Source organism: Chanos chanos, chromosome 4 (genome assembly GCF_902362185.1).
Source record: "Chanos chanos chromosome 4, fChaCha1.1, whole genome shotgun sequence".
Classification (NCBI taxonomy): Eukaryota; Metazoa; Chordata; class Actinopteri; order Gonorynchiformes; family Chanidae; genus Chanos; species Chanos chanos.
Genome location: NC_044498.1, coordinates 35322523 through 35340896, shown reverse-complemented (window position 1 = coordinate 35340896; position 18374 = coordinate 35322523). Strand labels below are relative to the sequence as shown.

Genomic DNA, 18374 nt, shown 5'->3' with positions numbered 1-18374 from the left:
GAAGATAAGAAACTGCTGCCCCAGCATTTCAAATGAATCATCCCAACATACAAATAAGCTTTTTTTCAGGCTATATCTACATTTGTAATTCTGTTCATAGATTTGGGAAGTGTCTGACCTCAGCCTGTATGTTTATCATGCAACAATGCAAAGCTCTCATTAATCTTCTGGCTGACCTCTCGTTTAATCCCCATGCCCTCGTTTAAATGTTGTTGAGATTGTCACGAGAGCCTCTCTTGCATCAAGAGCAGACTGAAGGGCATGGCAGTGATGTCATAATGGAACCCATAAATCCTGCATAAGAGAGGATAGAATGTTCAGCACCAGTGTTCCTTTGGCTGTAGTTCCCACTCCACTGGATACTTTTGTTGAGGACCATGGAAAATCTTATCCTAAAGATTTTATACTTCTAGTGTTTGACCCCAGTATGTTTGTTCCAGGGAACGCCCCTTAATGGACTCATAAAAAGCTTAGTGTTATACATTGAACATCGATTGTGTGACTCACTGTATATAGTGATGCAAAGCAAATGCCCCTAGAGCAACACTTCAGTGAGCCAAATATGTTCCTGTTTTTGTTGGATGTCACTCAAGCAGAAGGATAATTTTGTACCATGAGCTTTGACCGCATGGGAAAAAAAAAAAAAATCATGTTTTCTTTAGAGCATCCTGTTCTTGAAATCTTAGAGGTATTGTGGGTAAATTCCATTCATTCTTCAAAATTATCTCTTCCCTTCACTCTTTTATCCTCAATAGCACAGTTCTGTGTTACTCTATAGGCTCCCTGTGTGTTTTGTGTGTGTATGGCATAAGCTTTTGATCGTAGCATCGCAGACGTCAGTTAATACACATTAAATCCAAACACGTATCATATCAATAACTGTAATTTTTGAGCAGGTTTTGCCGTGACAGTTGTGTCCAAAGCAACAGCCAATAAATGAGTTCTATCCATCACAGAGCAAATCAGTTTAATGTAATCTGTTGGGCCGATTCCAGTCTTCTCCGCATCTGTCATTCAAACCCGTCTCAAATCGTTCTCTTTCTCTCTCTCTCTCACACACACACACACACACACACACACACTCACATACTGCATTTAATATATAACGTCTGCTAAACAGAGGACCTCGTAGCCATACTAGCTCTGGCTGAGACAGTGAATAAGATTCAGGATTAATCACCTGATCCAACTAGAGACCTATCTCATGCGGTCCTGTCACCCGGTTCCAGCCCATCACCTCTCCCTCAGCCATGCCTCGCCCAGCCCAGAAAACTGAATATGATTCAGAGAACAGTGGTGTCATGACAGAGGGCTTAGGGACTTACAGACAGGCCGTTTCATCGGAGTCAACCTAGAAGGCCAACAGCCAAATGACAGGAGATTGTGAAGGGAAGTACTCAAGGAAATAATGACTGCAGTGGGAACTGAAGGATGTTCTGAGTCTAGTAAAGCCGAGTGCCTTTTTGAATTCTGAGCTTCATATCAACCCTTTGTATCCATTGTATTGCTACTTCAATTAGAAATCTTAATGTAGTCTCATTCTATTATTACTCTTCTAGTTACCAGCTGCTGAATCTCAGCCAACACTCTGCTGTGAGATCTGCACCCCCTTCAGATTTAGTACTGATTCGGTATTGCTTAATTTCAGTATTATTACTGGACTGCAGGGCCATTCAGTGGGGATTAGGCGAACACAGATTAGGGATGAGGTGTCACTCAACAGTCCCATCACCATGGAATTGATGGTTGTCCCTGACATCAACCATGTTTATTTATAAAACATCTAAGCCTGTTTTCTCTCTCTCCATTTCTCTCATGTCTCTGTTAGATGTCAGCGGCTGGCAGCTTGTCACCACGGCGATCACTCTACCGGACCCTTTCAGATGAAAGCGTGTGCAGTAATAGGAAGGGCTCGTCCTACGCCAGCTCACGGAGCTCCATGCTGGACCAAGCGCTGCCCAACGACATCCTGTTCAGTACTACACCCCCTTATCACAGTACGCTGCCCCCGCGCATGACCCACAACCAGGCTGGACCAGGCCTCAGGAGTGAGTATAAAGAACCAGGGCAGTGCACCTACAGCCCTTACAGCATAGTTGGAATGAATTCATTTTAAATGTAATGTTTTAAAGAATGGCAATTGGATTCATTAACTGAAAAATGTCCAGGGATAGCAATGCGATATTCTCAAGTGCCCCATATTGAACTGACTGAAATTCAATTTGACAGAAGCGCTTTCAGTAAATAAAAGCAGCTATATGTGGCTATATTTAAAGGTATTTTAGAGTTTGAAAGGATTTTAAATGTTTGAATATGAGAATGGACAAAAACAAAATTCTGAGAGTTCAAATTATGTCCACCAATGTGTAGAACTGCAGCTGTTTTTGTGAATTAAAATCAATATCATGTGTAACCCGTGGTCTATTTTCAGCACAAAAATTCCTCACACGACGTGGCCTTATCTTGTGTAATGTGTAAATGAATGTCTGTATTGTACATATACTGCATTAATGCATTGCCTCCTCATTTGTTTCTGCCCCTCCACCTCCTCAGCTGTCTCCCATTACAGCAATGTAAAATTAACATGACACAAGTATTCAAATGCAGGAAATACGACGCAGGAACGACAGTGGCTCCCACAGATACAATGCCCTTCTCACTGGTCTTTAATTAAGCGCCAGTGAGAATTAGTGTGTCACTTGCTATCTAGCCACTCTCTCTTGTTTTAAGGAGACACCTGTCATAGCATCGTGTTCTCATTGGGAGCGCTATATGAATATTTATTAGCGAGAGGGATCTAATGTATCCTGACTGATCCAGTGTATGTGAACAGCGAGAGAGTATGGAGCAGAAGATTCATTTGGTCTCATTTTCTTGGGCCCAACAGCATGCCCTATATGCAATACATGTACAGATAACCATGACAAGTAATAAAAATGGTTCACGCTTAATTCAAGACAGAATATCAAGAAATTCGGTTGTTATGGGGTTTATTTATTAACACAGCTAAATAATCTCCCAATTTCCAACTAACACTAGTCTAGTTTAAAAAAAAAATTACAAAATTAATCCTGCTGTGATGTTGTGTTAGATATGCAAACTCCTTTTTTATGGTTCAGCACAGAGGATGTTTTGTTTTTGTTTTTTTTTCCTCTCAGAACATCTGGTGTCCCTCACAGTCGGCGGTGCGTGCAGGGACTGTCCGCTTTCTTGTCAGTTTGCGTCAGTCCACACTGAGTTAGTGAGAGAGAGAGACCAGTTTAGATCCATAGTGTCTTAGGCTTCTTGTCATCCTTGATGGATACCTGAATGTTTTTGATGGCTAAGCATATAGCAGCTTTTCCCCCTCATTTTTATTTTGCTTGAATAAAAAAAAAAACTGTCAGGCTTGACAAAGTGTGTGGCATTGAAGACCGGTGACAGAAGTAAATTGGAGAAAGGGCATTAGCTTTCCTTACATGGTCTCCTGTCTCACATCATTTTTAAAAAGCATTCTCCTTCAGAGGCTTGTTTATTTCAATCCTTGTCCATCAAGTGAGAAGCAACAAGGGAGGGAGAACGGAGGAAAACAGGGCGAAATGAAAAAGGGAGGGGGGGTGAAGAAGTTTGAGGGACAACACTGATTGAAGTATAAAGACGCGTCTTTTATCAGTCCCATGACAGTTCCTAATGAAGCATATCCCACACACATACACGTACACACACGCTGTGAGCTTACAGGCCAACGTTTTTCATGGCAGCTCTTTTTTTTTCCTTTCTTTCTTTTTTTTTTTTTTTTTTTGACTCGTATGTCAATCCATGTAGATCTTTCAAGAGCTAGCATCCACAATCCACAAACCGCCGTAATACTGAGCTGGAAAGCAGAGGTCCCGGTGTCGTCTTTGAAGAGCTCCTTGGCAGTGTGTTGTCAGTGAGGGTCTGTGTGCTAGAGGGGGTCAGGCATGCTGAGGTCAGCTGCTTTTGATGTTCAGGCCAGTAAAACAGCAGGTAGAGCGCCTGGGCACTGAAGACTGACAGACAGACAGGGGGTGACCAATTTAACACAAACCCCGTGGAACAGATACATCAACCAAAACCCCTTTTCTCACCAGCTCCTTCACCTCACAGCAGAGACTCTCCTCTGGAATCCCAGACAGCACAAGCTGACTTTTATCTTCACCTGGAGACCAGAGTCAAGCACCATAATGACTGCTCTGTATTGATTTTGGGAGAGTGGAGTGTTAAAGAGCCTACAGTGTAATTCCAGTGCCAGATTAGTCACGGATGAAAAACAAAAGCGCTGTAAATTTAGATTTGTCTGTATCTTCATTGGTGTTTTATAAGTGTGTGATTAATATGTGAACGTATGCATTGTTTCTGGTATTTGGTCAGTAATCATTTTTTGTGTGTGTGTGTCTGCAGATGAGTTCTGGTACTCTGATGGCTCCCTGGCAGACAGGTCAAAGTTCAGCGACCCAGGCCTCATGCCACTTCCTGACACTGCCACAGGCCTGGACTGGTCTCACCTTGTTGACGCTGCAAGGGCCTTTGAAGGTAAGTAAGTGTGTATTTGTGTGCTGGCGTATGCATGCTTGTTGGTATGTGAGTGTGTGTGTAAGTATGGAAGGATATACACAAAAGAATATGGTTGCTATGTACAGTCTGTGCGTATGTGTACGCGCGTATGCAAGTCCAACCACTTGGTTAGTGAGTCAGTATCCCTCTCTTTTATTGCTTTGTATCCTGCTGCGAGTTTTATCAGAAAATGTTCTAACTGGAAAAGATGGGCGTCTCTTTTGTGCTCTAAAATATGGCCAATTTTCACACTATAAACTCAGCAGGACAGCTCTCAGGAAGAGAGTACTAACCACTGCCTACTGCAATTAAGCACTCACATGCCAGTCCTGGGTAATTGCCACTCTTCCACTGCCTCTGGCCATTTGCATCTGAAAGATTTGCTCCAGATGCCTCTGTGCTGACAACTCCAAATAAATATCAGTGAAGGCTCTTGTGTGTGGTCCTTCTCTGTCTGATTTCTGCATCATTTCAATTAGTGGATTGGTAAAAAAGTCCATTATCATATTTGGTAATGGCTTCTCTCATTCATTACAATCAATTAACCTTTTTATGGGGTCATGTGGAGAAGGTTTTTAACTTGTTGAACAGAGAAAGGTTTATTGTGTTGGTCTTTCTGAAGGTAGATTGTTTGATTCACTGCTTTATAAAGGCAATCTGTTGGTTTGGTGAATAGGGTCTTTTTCTTTCCTTGTAAGAGCATTATTTTTTGTTTAAAAAGAGAGATGGGTTGAGGGGAAAATTAATACAAAGAAACAGGCAGAAAATTTTTGATAGACTTTTTAACAGTGGTCCGACACTTCTAGTTGTTTCTATTTAAAAAAAAAAAATCCATCCATCACTACTGGAAATCAGTGAGGCTCTTGTTCTGCAAGAGCAGACGTGAGTGTGCCTACATTAAGGACTAGTTCAAGAGGAACACACAGCCCTTTCAACTAAACCTGTCATGTCTATGACAAGCAAGACTGTTGTTTCTTTGTTATTAAAGGCTATAGGCACAATATGAGAGATTTCAGTAACATGCTCATGGTTTTAAACTAAATCCATCAGATATATGATGCAACACACGCACTTAAATAAAATGCTGCATAACTATCTATCCATCTGATTTGTGTTTTCACTACGCTTTGACTGTTTTACATCCAGCCCTTTCAGTCTGCCATTAACCCTTTAACCTCACGACAGAAAAAAAAAAAAAAGGCTGCATTAAAACGGCGTCACGACTGTCAACCGTGTGCTTAAGCAGCTGTGCCGATGGGCTTTAACAGAGCAGAATAACTCTGTGATGTGGTTCCTGACTCAAAGTCAAGTTTGAGAATCTCCCAAACCAGAGATATGGGGTTTTAGATCCAGTTAGCACTGCAATTACCAGACTGAAAGCTGTTTGTGCTTTTTGACTTTACTGTTCTTTCCCTTTCAGAGAGTGTCAAGGTCTACTGTGGCAAAAAGGGCTCAGGTGTGCAGAATTAGAGCACGCACGTGTCCTCGTACTCGCTGCAAGGTGTGCAAGTCAGCCTGTGCCGTGTGTGCGTGTACGTGTTTGTACGAACACGCACACGCAAGGGCTCATTTGTCGTCAATAATAAATGCCTGGTTAAATCTTTTTCCATGTCTCAGTCTCTGTAGCCTGCAGCTTATCATTAAGCATGTGAGAGAGACAGGCTGACAACATGCTTACTTTTCTCATGGCAACCATGTTGCTATGACACGGCCCCAGAGCATCATGGGGTCTTCTTGAATTCTTAGGGCAAGAAGCATTACTCACAGTTATCCAGAACACAACTACATGTACAGTATATAGTGTTTGACACCTGGAAATTTAATGATGTGAAGTGATCCATCAGACCTGTTTTTGTGTATAATTATTTGAGCTTAGTTTAACTGCTGGTTGGCCGTTTTTTGATGTTTGCTTACTCGTCCAAATGAAGGGCAGATTTTTTTTTTCTTTTTTACACAGTCACGGTGCTGTAATTTTATGGGAGTTTTTCTCTGTGGTAAACCGCAGAGTATGATGTTGAAACACAAATTAACAGTCAACATACAAATATTGCACTGCTCCACAAATAACAAAAGAGTTTGAGTTATTGAAACTACTATATTTCATAATGTTAGATAAACCCTGCTGTCCTCATTTTGAATTTGAATTTGAATTTAATTTTTTTTTTTTTTTTGGGAGGTTGGTTGGTTTAATTACAGTCAGAGGCTTTACGGCATGAGGAAAAATGAGCCAAAGCAGCTTTTCTGTCTGTCTCTACTTTCGTGGAACTGTCTAAGCTATGGGGACGCAAAAGCTTTAATGTGTGGGGAAAATCATTCATTCATGTGCAAATCTAGTCTTTTTTTTTCCAATGACTTGGGGGTAAAAGCTGCACAGGGGATTTGGGGTTATTTGTGTATTTTTTTTTCTTGTAAATAATGAGATTATCTTAATCATAATTTACAGTTTTCATATCCATCATATCTGGGTTCAGTCTAGGTATTGGTTAAAGAGACAGACAGACAGACAGAGAGAGACAGACAGATACTCTAATTCCACTGCTGTGTGCTGGAGGTATTGGACAGACTGGGTGTTTTCCGTGGGGCTTTTGGAAGGCTTATTTGCTGTTCTGCTGATGGAGGCATAGCTATAGTCTGGCAGACCTTTGTTGTTTGAGGCATTATTGGGATGCACAGCTGTCTGGGCTGGCTTCAGACCACAGAATATGGCTCTGGGATAGTTCAGGGCAAATACCCAGAGTATACGAGTTCAGTTTGTGTGGGTTCCAGGTCTGGAGCAGGTGGATTATCTCTCTCTCTCTCTCCCTCCCTCTCTCTCTTTCTCCCTCCCTCTCTCTCTCTCTCTCTCTCTCAGCATAAAAGTAATCTCCCATCTGATACGTGACATAAGTTCTCATAGCCAGTGCTGTCTCCCAGTGGTAGTTATTCAGTGATTTCTTCCCTCTCCCAGAGTTTAACAAACTTCTCCTACCTTTGCTGACCTGCCAAAAGCCTTCTGTGGTACACCATATTTTCTGCTTGCTATTTTTTTGGTTGTCTATGTTTAATGTGTTGAATATATGCTCCTGTCAACTAAAAAGATATTGGAAGCCCTGAGGGGTATAGGACATCAAAGCTTTGGATAGAATAATGGTGGTCCCGTATACCACTGACCTGGATACTTGCCAAAGGGTTCAGTCAGATTAAGCATGGTCATTGCTTACTGTATGAAGGGGTCGATGTTGGAATATGACTGGTGCAGAAGCTACTAGCTCACTTTTGGATAAGCTCTGCTATTATCTGTGAGCACAGGAACACGTGTGCGAGTTGTGTTTTTTGGGTTTTTTGGGTTTTTTTGGAGCGTTAAAGGTCACTGCTGTATTGATATTTTTTATATGTCTGTGTATTTTGTCCTCTCCAGATCAGCGCGTGGCTTCCTTCTGCACTATGACGGACATGCAGAGAGCAGAGGCTCTGCAGATATCCCAGGAGCTCACCAGACGCGTGGCGGCCGCGGAGGGCGCGGCACTGGAAGCGGGGTAAGACCTCTCAATGCCCAAAACCTTAACCATCTTTAACCGTTTCATTACACTAGATCAGGAAAGAAGAAACCTCAGAACATGATAATGCACTTGAGTTATTAGCTTATTGGAGACTGAATTAGATTTATGTAGGTTTTCCTAAGCCCAGGTTGTAGCGACCTGAAAGGTTAATTAGAAAATGTAAATACATTCCAGCCCTCTAGGACTGGACACTCAGGAATTTACTGAGCATGCATGACACCCCCTGTTTTTACCCATCTGTCACACACACATATATTGATGGTCATTATTTAAAAATTCAGTTTCATAGATGTAAAAGTATTTTTAGCATCAGTAAATCTCTGAGAGTCTCTCCTTAGTTGTATTTCAGTTTTTGTATGGATTAAATGGTTTGAGGACATGATTCTGGAGTAGAATTATTCAAAGCTACTCTCTCTCGTTCTCTCTCTCACTGTTTCTCTCACTCTTTCTCTCTCTCTCGCGCTCTCTCTCCCCAGTGAAAGCTCTCCTTCCACACTCACAGGCAAAGTGAATCAGCTGGAGGTGATCTTGAGACAGCTACAGCATGACCTGAGAAAGGTACAACCTCCCTGTCCCTGCTGTGGCATGAGAAAATAAAGAACTTATTTTAGACCCCATTCAGTGCTAGTTACCTGCTAGTCCATACAATTCTGTGTGAATGCACTTATTTATGCTTTTTATAACTGAGTTTCCAAACAACCCCCCTCTCAGATCCACCTTCCACAGGCTCATTTGTGATTTGTGTTTTGTGAATGCAAGGAAGTGCGTCACAGGGTTCAGTGTAGTTGTCATATTTCAGAGGGAAGAAGTCAGAAGGAAATGAATGCCAAACAATACATTAAAGTCATGTGTAATAGGCACCCTGTACTCTGAATTACCACCTTGTCGACCTAATTTAATATCCTGCTTCCTGAAATTCTGAATCCTGGTGTACTTACTCTGTCTGTGAGGGGGAAAAAAAAAGCCCCAAAAAAAAAAACAACTAGCGTGCAGTAACTCACCCCAATTATGAAGAGGAGGGATGGTGGGTGTTTTTCTCCGTTTAAAAGTACAGTGATGAAAGACTCTTTTCCAACCCTGTAATCTTTGGCAGTACACCCACTTGTATATTCACAGAAAGTTTGTTTGAAGGGACACTGCTTGTTTTTTCTGTTTCTTTTTTCTTTTCCCCCAAAAAGATTTTTTTTGTACGTATATCTTGTGACCCTTTTCTTATTGGATCTAGAAAAAACTCGTTTTTAACATCGTGTTTGCTGCTGCTATTGTAGGGAAAGCTGTTATAGACAGTAATTAAATGCTAAGCCTCAGCTAGAAATTGTGGGAACGTGTATTGTGAAATATTTAGTGCCGTTAAATTGAGGAAAAAATGTCTATCAAATGTACTAGGACTTGGTCTTCCTCCATGTTTGCTTTAAAGCTGGCAGATCTAGCTCTGTGCTATGAGTCACCACATTGCTTGGATAGTTTCCATGCCCTGCATATTGTCTTCCAGACTCTGCGTATCTGTGTAATGTCTTTCTGTCTAATAAGTTACTGTTTTCTGTTACCTGCAGGAGAAAGAGGACAAAGCCATCCTCCAGGAAGAGGTGCAGCACCTGAGGCAAGACAACATCCGTCTACAGGAGGAGAGTCAGACTGCTGCAGCCCAGCTGAGGAAGTTCACAGAGTGGTTCTTCCACACCATCGACAAAAAGCCCTGAGGGAGGCCCTGGCAGGTCTCCAGAGAGGGGAAACAAACCTGAATTAAGAGCCTCCTTTCCCCTAAGCCTGGAGAAACCCGCCCTCCCGCTTCCTCCAAGTGACTCCTACACCATCCCTGGGGTACCGATGGCCCAGATCAGGACCTCTGGTGGAGAGACTCATTGGAATACTGTATACCCCTAAGAAAAGGAGATTCACTGAGAGAAACAGAACAGTGTGGCACCGGATGAAGAGAACTGCTAGAGTGGTAACCTCTACCTAAAGCTCTGGGAAACCCTACCATAAGTAGAATGTAAAGCTTTGAGCTCCAGTACTGTACTACAAACGGTCATTTTGCCAGAACGAGTTTGGACTCCATGCCCCATTGACAAGAGGTCCTCCAAATAAAGAAAGAGTAGACAGCCGGGAGAAAAGAAAAAAAGAACTGAAGGTGAAAAGACTGTGACATTATAGAGGACTGTAAGGAAACTTCTGTGGGAGTGAGTCGGTCGAATGTTCAGCCTCACTGGTGCCAACTGAAGCTTCAGGTTAACAGTGCAGAGGTTAATGTACCCAGAAGAATTCTCTCCTTCAGTTTTAAGGCTTCTAGATACAAGGCACGTGAGTAGTAGAATGTACCGGGCAGCAGGAAGGAGGTAGATGATCTCTATTCAAACCCAGACGAGGGTACTCGTGAAACAGAGGACAAGGCAAGTAGAACACTGAATGTAACTCATCTGAGACTTTCTGTTGCTGGACATTCGCATCCCCAGTTCCTCAAGTTCATGAGTTGACTTTTCTGTCTGTTGTCATTTTACCAACCCTTGGCACTGCACTATAATCTCTCACAGAAGTAATTTGACGTATAAAGGTTTAAAAAAAAAAAGAAAAAAGGTGCTCTCCTTTCCCTCATGTTTCATATGTATTTGAAATATGTGTGAAATATACAGTATATCTATATAGTTTTTGTCAATAGGTTAACCCCACTGTCATCATGTCCTAGCAATAACAAGTGGTAGTAGCAGAATTTTTGGAAAGAGTCTAGCACAAATGTGACAAGTTCTTGTTCGTGTTTCTTTTCCATGCAAACTGTGCCTAAAAAAAAAAAAAAAGATAAAGCAGTGTATAGATTGTTTCTCTTTTTCTAAACACATGCCTTCTCCATGGCTCACTGGAACCTGATGTGTGTATAGTTTATTGCAGCAGAAATCTTGTCTTATGCAGTCCTTTCCACAACGTCAACACGTGAGCCAACAAAACACACTCACAATGCCAAAACGTGTTCATCTCTGTACAGACCCCCCCCCGCTCCTTCCCACCCCCTTCCCCCAGCCCAACTGAAGTGTCTTGTATTTAACACCATAATTTAAGCTTATTTAACCTAAAAATTTCTTTTATTTTATTAAAATGTTTGGATTTTTTTTTCTGCACTAAGAAAAAGGAAAAAGCTCTGACCAGGCTTGGCTGTAATGTGTGTAGCTTGCCAGAGCAGTGTTAATTATAAAAGAGATATAAAATGATTTTTTTTTTCTTTTCCATTCCAACATTTGGATGCTGCTAGATTACAGTTTGTTGGTTTGTATGCTTTTACAAATGTCTTTCTCTGTAAATCTGTTTCATGTAAGATTGGACGTTGGTTGCTTTTTTTAAGTAAATGTAGTATGTAAAAACATAAAAGGTTTTTTTTATTATTATTTTGGTGAGAGGTTAATAGCAGATTTTAAAAGAAACTGGTGAATATGGTGTTTTGATGGCATATATTTGTTATGACACTTAACATCTGGTTTGTTGCCACTGATTGGCTGTCTGATATTTTCTCAGGTTTGTTGAGGCTTTTGAGTTACTGTTTCCATGGTTGTTGTTGCTATGGTTGCAGCCTATTACACTGGGCAGCCCTGAGGGGATACAGATCAGAGAATGTAATCTAATGGTTGGCCTCTACAAAAAAGGGACACTTTTCTGTTAATCGACACATGGGCTACTGCTTTTTCCCTGTGTGTTTACATGAAGTATGCACGTCTGTGTGTGTTTGTGCTGTGTGACTGCATTAGGAAAAGCTCAGTTTTTGCTTTACGGTTCTTGGCAGTTTTGACTCAGTATTAAAATCTATTGAGTTTGTAGTAGTTACGGAGCAGTCACGTGTGATCTTCAATGATCTGTTACCATCCGATTTATGCTATACTGTAAGCTTAGCCAAAGAGGACTCTCCAGTTTCCAGTACAAGATCAGAGTGCCGCTGGTTTCCATGTTGTTTTTCATGTCAGCTCTTTGGTCCCTTAAAACACTGCAAATTCATGAATCATGATATGATCATACAAAACGTCTTTTCGTTTAAACACACTGTAAATCTCCACACACAGGAATGTCTAGTCAACATCAGAGACAGCCAGTCGATTGAAGTGGTACATGTTGGGGGTAGCTTTGGAATTCTGGGAACACTCTAGCGGGAATAAATGCACACTCACACAGATCCACACAACTGATTCTAAGACATGTTGATAGGAGGTGGGAGAATGTTTCCATACTACACATGTGGAGGCAAGCTGGGCTTGCCAAAATTTGATATGCTTTGTGCTTTAAAACCATTACAGCCATAGAGACTGTGTGTGTGTGTGTGTGTGTGTGTGTGTGTGTGTGTGTGTGTGTGCGCGTGTGCGTGCGTGTGTGTGTGTCAAGTGGAAGGAAGTAGAAGTGTGCTAAAACAGCCAGTGACCCAGAAATGGCTGCAAGTATGAAACACCATGACACATTCCCTATCCACATAACCAATTTTAAAAGCCATAGCACACATGGCAGGACTAACACAGTCTCCCTCAAATCACTGTAGTGTGTCAGTATAATGTACGCATAGTTCAAAACATTGGAGTAACTCAGTCTCTTCTACTATACCACTAAAGCAGAACTGAACAGCAATTTTACCCTCATCTTTCACTAACACACCTGAATAAATTAATCAAGCTGTTGGTGATGAGGAGAGTTTAAATCCGACATGGTAAGGATGAATCAGACCACAGTCTTTCGGGTTTCCTGCGAAAGCAGGCACAAAGCTTCATCTTAATAAAACAGTAGTCTAATATACAAGATCAAGCAGAATTATTCTCAAAACAAGTTAGAATGTGCAAAACCATATGTTCACCACAATTTTCTGTTATCATCTGTTATTTACTAAAACATACTTTAATAAGCTTTAATAATCTCTTCTCACTGAAGATATCCTCATGCTGTCATCAGTGGACTGCAGTGTGTATGAGTTTGCCTGGGAGAAGAGCTGTATGGTAGCACTGGTGCTCTGTGATGAAGAACAGGCCTGTCCCTGCTGACTGTATAGAAAACTCTGGAATGGGAGCACACACAGTAGAGGTGTTGAGACTACACGACAGATGCCGGGTCCTCTTCAGGGACATCACTGAGAGTTATTGAATAATTAATTTCACATGTTGCTTGATCTTTAGGGATGGAAAGAAAAAAAAATCCAATATCTCTTTCCCACTCCTCCTCCGTAAGACATGTGTTAGCCACAGCTGGGCGGGTGTGGCTCAAACCACCGTACCCTGCAGGAGATTTTGGATAAGCTGTATTGCGTGATGGGAAAACCTGGCATGTGGCTTATGACTCTCAGCTGGACGTTGACATGACATCAGCTTACGGAGGGCTGGCTAATGATGGACTCCATGCACCCATTTAAAACCCAACAGAAAACAGAAAAGGTCTAGATTACCTCACTCTCTATTTATACCTTCTTTCTATTGTGTGCAATTGCATGAATGAACGAATGAAAGACAAGACAGTGATGTCACGCCAGAAACAATGGAACGTTTACATGATAACCGAAAGAATTTTCGGTTTTGCTGCCAATGGCTAATCGCTAGTCTCACTCTCTCTGCACGTTGTTTCCTTCCTCTTACAATCTTAAAATGTCTTCTACTTGGATTATTTTGCCTTTGGCATTGTGCTCCAGAGCTAGTGTGGTTTTTGCAGAGTGCTCCCCTGATGGGGCTGAGAGTGTGAGGCATTACTCAGAGAGTTGGCTGCGCTCGTCAAAGGCGTTGGCAGGTCTGAGGGAAAACGTCGGTCGCACCCTCAGAGCTGTGCAGTAGGGTCCTCCCCTTCCCTTAACAAACAGCAGCTCTCCTTATCAACACAAGCCGCCTGGGCTCCCAGCCATACAGCCCGACTCCACGTACGAGTCTGCTCTGCTTGTGAAAGCTCCCTCTGACAGTAATCAAACATCACCGAGAGAGTTTCTGCGCATGAATGATGACTGAGGAAACCCACTTCCTTCTCGCATCCTTAGGCATTCTCAGAAAACTAGCGGTTCTGGAGAGAGGCCGCTTTTGGAAGCTAGTCTCGCTTGTTTGGCTTGGGGTGTTGTGTGTGTGTGTGTGTGTGTACGTGTGTGTTTGCGTTGTATATGTGACCAGGCATCTGGTTGTTTTGTCTCTATAGTGTTACCACGGTTTATGCAATTCCTCCACGAATCTCACCGAACCAACCAAGCAATTGCTTGATCTTCTCTGGGATGGGCCTGGCAGACCCAATTTGTCCAACAGGCTGTTGCCCATGTGGACAGGCGAGGGGGTCTCTCTGTCTGCAATGGGCCAAAAGCTGTTTGAAGTGAGAGACTTAATCTGTGATTTTGAGTATGTGTGGGAACAAGTGCCAGTGTGGCAGATGGATTCTCACGCAGGAAGAGCCACAACTGTTGCCTGGTTTGCAGGGTGTGTTCACAAAAATTGGATCGGGAGTTTGAACAATGTCTAAAGTGGTTTAGCCGCAGCTTTGACGCCGTTGCCAAACGAGGGTTCTCGGGTAGAACTTGAGGAAAGCCATAAAAATGCACTATTTCATGCCAGATTTGTGCTACACACCCATATTATGGCTTGTTTAATGTGATCAGTCATCCTTCCAACTAACGTACAGTGCTCAAACTAATGCAGTGATTTCCAAGCATTGTGTGTAGGAGGCAGATTTATGACAGCATACTAATAAGTCGGCATGTTCAAAACTGATAGAACTGCTATTGATTGGTGTATAAAAATACAATTAACCTTTTAGGCCACAATCTTTTACTTCAGTCAGGCTTTAGCTACCGTGTCCTAAGGTAATTTAATCGTCAAAGAAACATAAGCTGGACATAGCGACTGCTAGTTGGCAATAATGAGACTCAATGGAAGCGTATGTATACATGTCTACTTGTGAGTCACGAGTGTGTGTGTGAGTGTGATTCCCATGGAGGTGTACTGGGGTGACACAGGGCGTGAAATCCGCTCTCATCTAATGTAATCGTTTGTGAAGGGGTTCTCAGTTGTCTTGCTCTCTCTGGTCCAGTCCAGATGGCAGCCTGCTGTCTGTGTTTTCCCGGGCCAGAACCTCTATACTGCAACTCACCTGTCTCTCAGACTGTCTGCTTGACTGTCTGCCTTGCCTACACCTGGATGAGAAATGGGGGGTAGGAGGTTTTGGACATCCACTGAGGAAATCTGATGTAAACATCAGAAGGAGGAGGCAAAAGATAGAGGCGGAGAGAAAGGGAGACAAAGAAGGATGGAAGAGTGTGGCCATGGTGTTCTATATGGCAAAATTTCCAAAAGAAAAACAATAAAGTGGTTTTCTTATGGCCTCATCTCTTGCCTTTATCAGTGCTATTTACCTTAAAGTCAAAGACAATGCAACTGTGTGAAAGAGGGAATGGGAGGCCATGGGTACTGAAACTCATCACTTATTGTATCTGCTCCCTGACCCTTCATATGGGTGTCTCTGAAAACCCAAGGCCTCATAAGCAAACAACAATAATCACTAACATGAATATAGCCAAAACCTCTCATTCCAAATGCATTGAAAATTTAAACCAGCTCTCTTGGAGTTTGAATCCGGGTGATATGAGTTCATGAGAGCATAAGAAGCAATAAAAGATGAAAATCAATGAGTTTGGAACTCGTCTTGTGAAACTGCGTTGAGTAATTTGAGTTCCACTCGAAGCATCAAGGCCAGAAATTCAGAGAGAGCTTTCCTACCACCTCAGTGTTTTATCTTTGGAGAGAATCCCTCCAATAATGATGGGGTAGGATGCTCTCCTCTAGCAACAAGAGAGTCCAGAGAGACTGGACAGATCTGCTGTAAGATCCAAAATAGTTGAAGCATACTTAGGATGTGCCTGCAACACATTATTGTTAACGTCTCTGGGCCCCAGAAGTAATAAATTCATCAGAGTTATTGCTATAAAGTTAGAGAAGAGGACAGACTCTTCGCTAACTTTATGGTACTTCATTAGCTTTGTTACTCTCTACCTTTAATTCTGACTTGATTCATATGATGGGACACAGGAAAGATGGGTCTAAAAACATATTGACACAATATGAAATGTTTGGTTTCACTACAGTATGATTTGATTCATTTGTTGTTGAATCTTAGCATTCATTGGTTGAATTTACAAAGTACTTATTATTTAACAACATAAAACACAGGAAAAGCAGATACCATATTTGTCTTAAACAAGTCAGTGTTGTAGACAGACTCAGCACTCTGCTGTTCTAGTATCCCTCCATTTCTATGTATTGTAAGACTTTCAATGCCCGTTCAACCTTGTATACTGCCATGTTTTTATCAAGACTTCATTTTTCATAAAGATCTATAATTATCATTTAATAATATTATGTGTGCTCTGAGAAAACACAATTACAAGAAGCTGCAGGGGTCAAACTGCATGTTATGTATTAGTCTAGCACTGATGAGGTGAGTGTCTCCTCTAGCATCATGAGCGAAGGAACCAAAGAAATATTCTTAGGATGTGCCTGTTGATATGTTACTGTTGATATTTCAGGGCCCAAAAGAGCTAAATAAATGAGTGACCCATACACAGATAGGCAAGCATAAAGAGAGGGACAGACAGAGAGAATGATGAATCAGTGAAAAAGGAAAAATGAGGAATTAGAAGCTATTTATACCGTAACAAAGAGTGTTACGATCATGTTGGATGAACCCCTGAAAAAAATTCAGAGCAAGTTTTTATCGTTGAGGATCGACTGACTCAGGAGTTAAAATGTTGGAAGTTTAGCATCTGAATGTTAGGCACTGAGGATGCTGTACTGCTAAACATTGGTACTCCCTCAGCACTGCGACATTAATAATCATGTGCATCATGTCCACAGAGATACGGAGATAAGTACACAAATGAAGGCACTTGGTTTGGAAAATTGTCCTTACATGCTCTTTGCTTCCATGCCTCATGGATCAAACTCAAAAATGTGTTCTGGACACACCGACACTTCAGTGTGTGTGTGTAGTGCGCTTAATGGCAAGGAAATCTCTGTGACTTGTGATCCATAATGATGGAACCGGCTCTGTCCCAACAATGAAAGTGAGTGCAGATATACAACAAAAATCAAATAATCAGAATCATCTTTGCCAAGCTGCCAACAGACCGACTCATATTGTTTGACAGTGGAAAGCAATATGTCACAAATGTAATTCCTTAAAAAGAAAAGCAGAAAGTTAAACTGTCATGAGTTGAATTTATTAAAAAATAATAAATAGACATAGATACTATCTTTGATAGTTTGGTCATGCAAGGTGAAAACAAGTTGTGGAAACTGTAGCATCGACTGCTATTTTAACACCTGCACACAAAATCATGATCGGTTGACCACTTTAGGCAAATTGTGTATTACATCACACACAATCTGTGCTACATTAAAAAAACTGAACTGTGAGACAAGTTGTTAGTTTTGTGACTGATCTCTGCAACAGCTGGAGCTACAAGTTCCATGAGAACCACCTGCTCAACAGGTACTTTCATTGTTGATCATCTCAGCCACCTGTCAGGTCTGAACTGTTTGTAATGCAGGTAAGTGAGGATGGGATTTTAAAGGACTTGAACCATCACAATGCATTGGCTGATACTCAACACATATTCAGGGCAGAACAAGCCTCATCAGGCCTTTAACAAAGATCTCATTTTCATTTTTTTCAAGACAATACCACAGATAACAACCAGAGAGTTTAATGTGTGAATCACATTATGTATAACACAGCAGTTTTTAATACTTTGGAGTTAGGTGGCCAAATTTACCTATGATGAATTTTGTAATTGTGCACAAAGATATATACAACTAAGACGTAAATTAAATGCAAAAATATACTTTTTGTCGACGGTGAATTGTCTTGTTTCTTTGGGAAGCTTTGTGGAAGCTTTATATTGTTTTATATTTTCTTTTAGTGGTTTTGACAAACACTTTAACCATTTCTGTGTGGTCAAGTGTTCTAGCTGATTTTTTTTCTTGCTCTGTGCTCTCTCTCTCTCTCTGTCTCTCTCTGTCTTATTGTTTTTACCGTGGGTAATTGTAGGATACCCAAGTGGCTACTACCTCTCTAATCAGTATAATATAAATTTGATTCTCTTCACCCAAATACTGTCAGCATCTGACTTCCTCTCTTCGTGGGCCTTCAGGTCAAAATGTCATTCCTTTTGCTCAGCACATTTGTCCTCACAGGTATTCTGTAATCATTAAACATATACAGTTTGGCTTATTCATAAGCCTCTAAAGTAGGATTCTAGAGTAATGATTGATAAGTCAGATGTGAGGAGCATAAAACAGAATCTTA

General features: G+C 41.5%; 1 protein-coding gene across 1 annotated transcript in view; it reads left to right on the top strand.

Annotated features, from left to right (window-relative positions):
- LOC115809563 (signal-induced proliferation-associated 1-like protein 2) overlaps positions 1–9793 on the top strand; it is a 60805-nt gene extending 51012 nt beyond the window's left edge. The window contains exons 16-20 of the mRNA XM_030771273.1: positions 1829–2048; positions 4402–4533; positions 7952–8069; positions 8570–8651; positions 9647–9793. Of these exons, the coding sequence (XP_030627133.1) occupies positions 1829–2048; positions 4402–4533; positions 7952–8069; positions 8570–8651; positions 9647–9793 (699 nt within the window). The remainder of the gene's footprint in view (positions 1–1828; positions 2049–4401; positions 4534–7951; positions 8070–8569; positions 8652–9646) is intronic.
- Positions 9794–18374: the final 8581 nt, after the last annotated feature.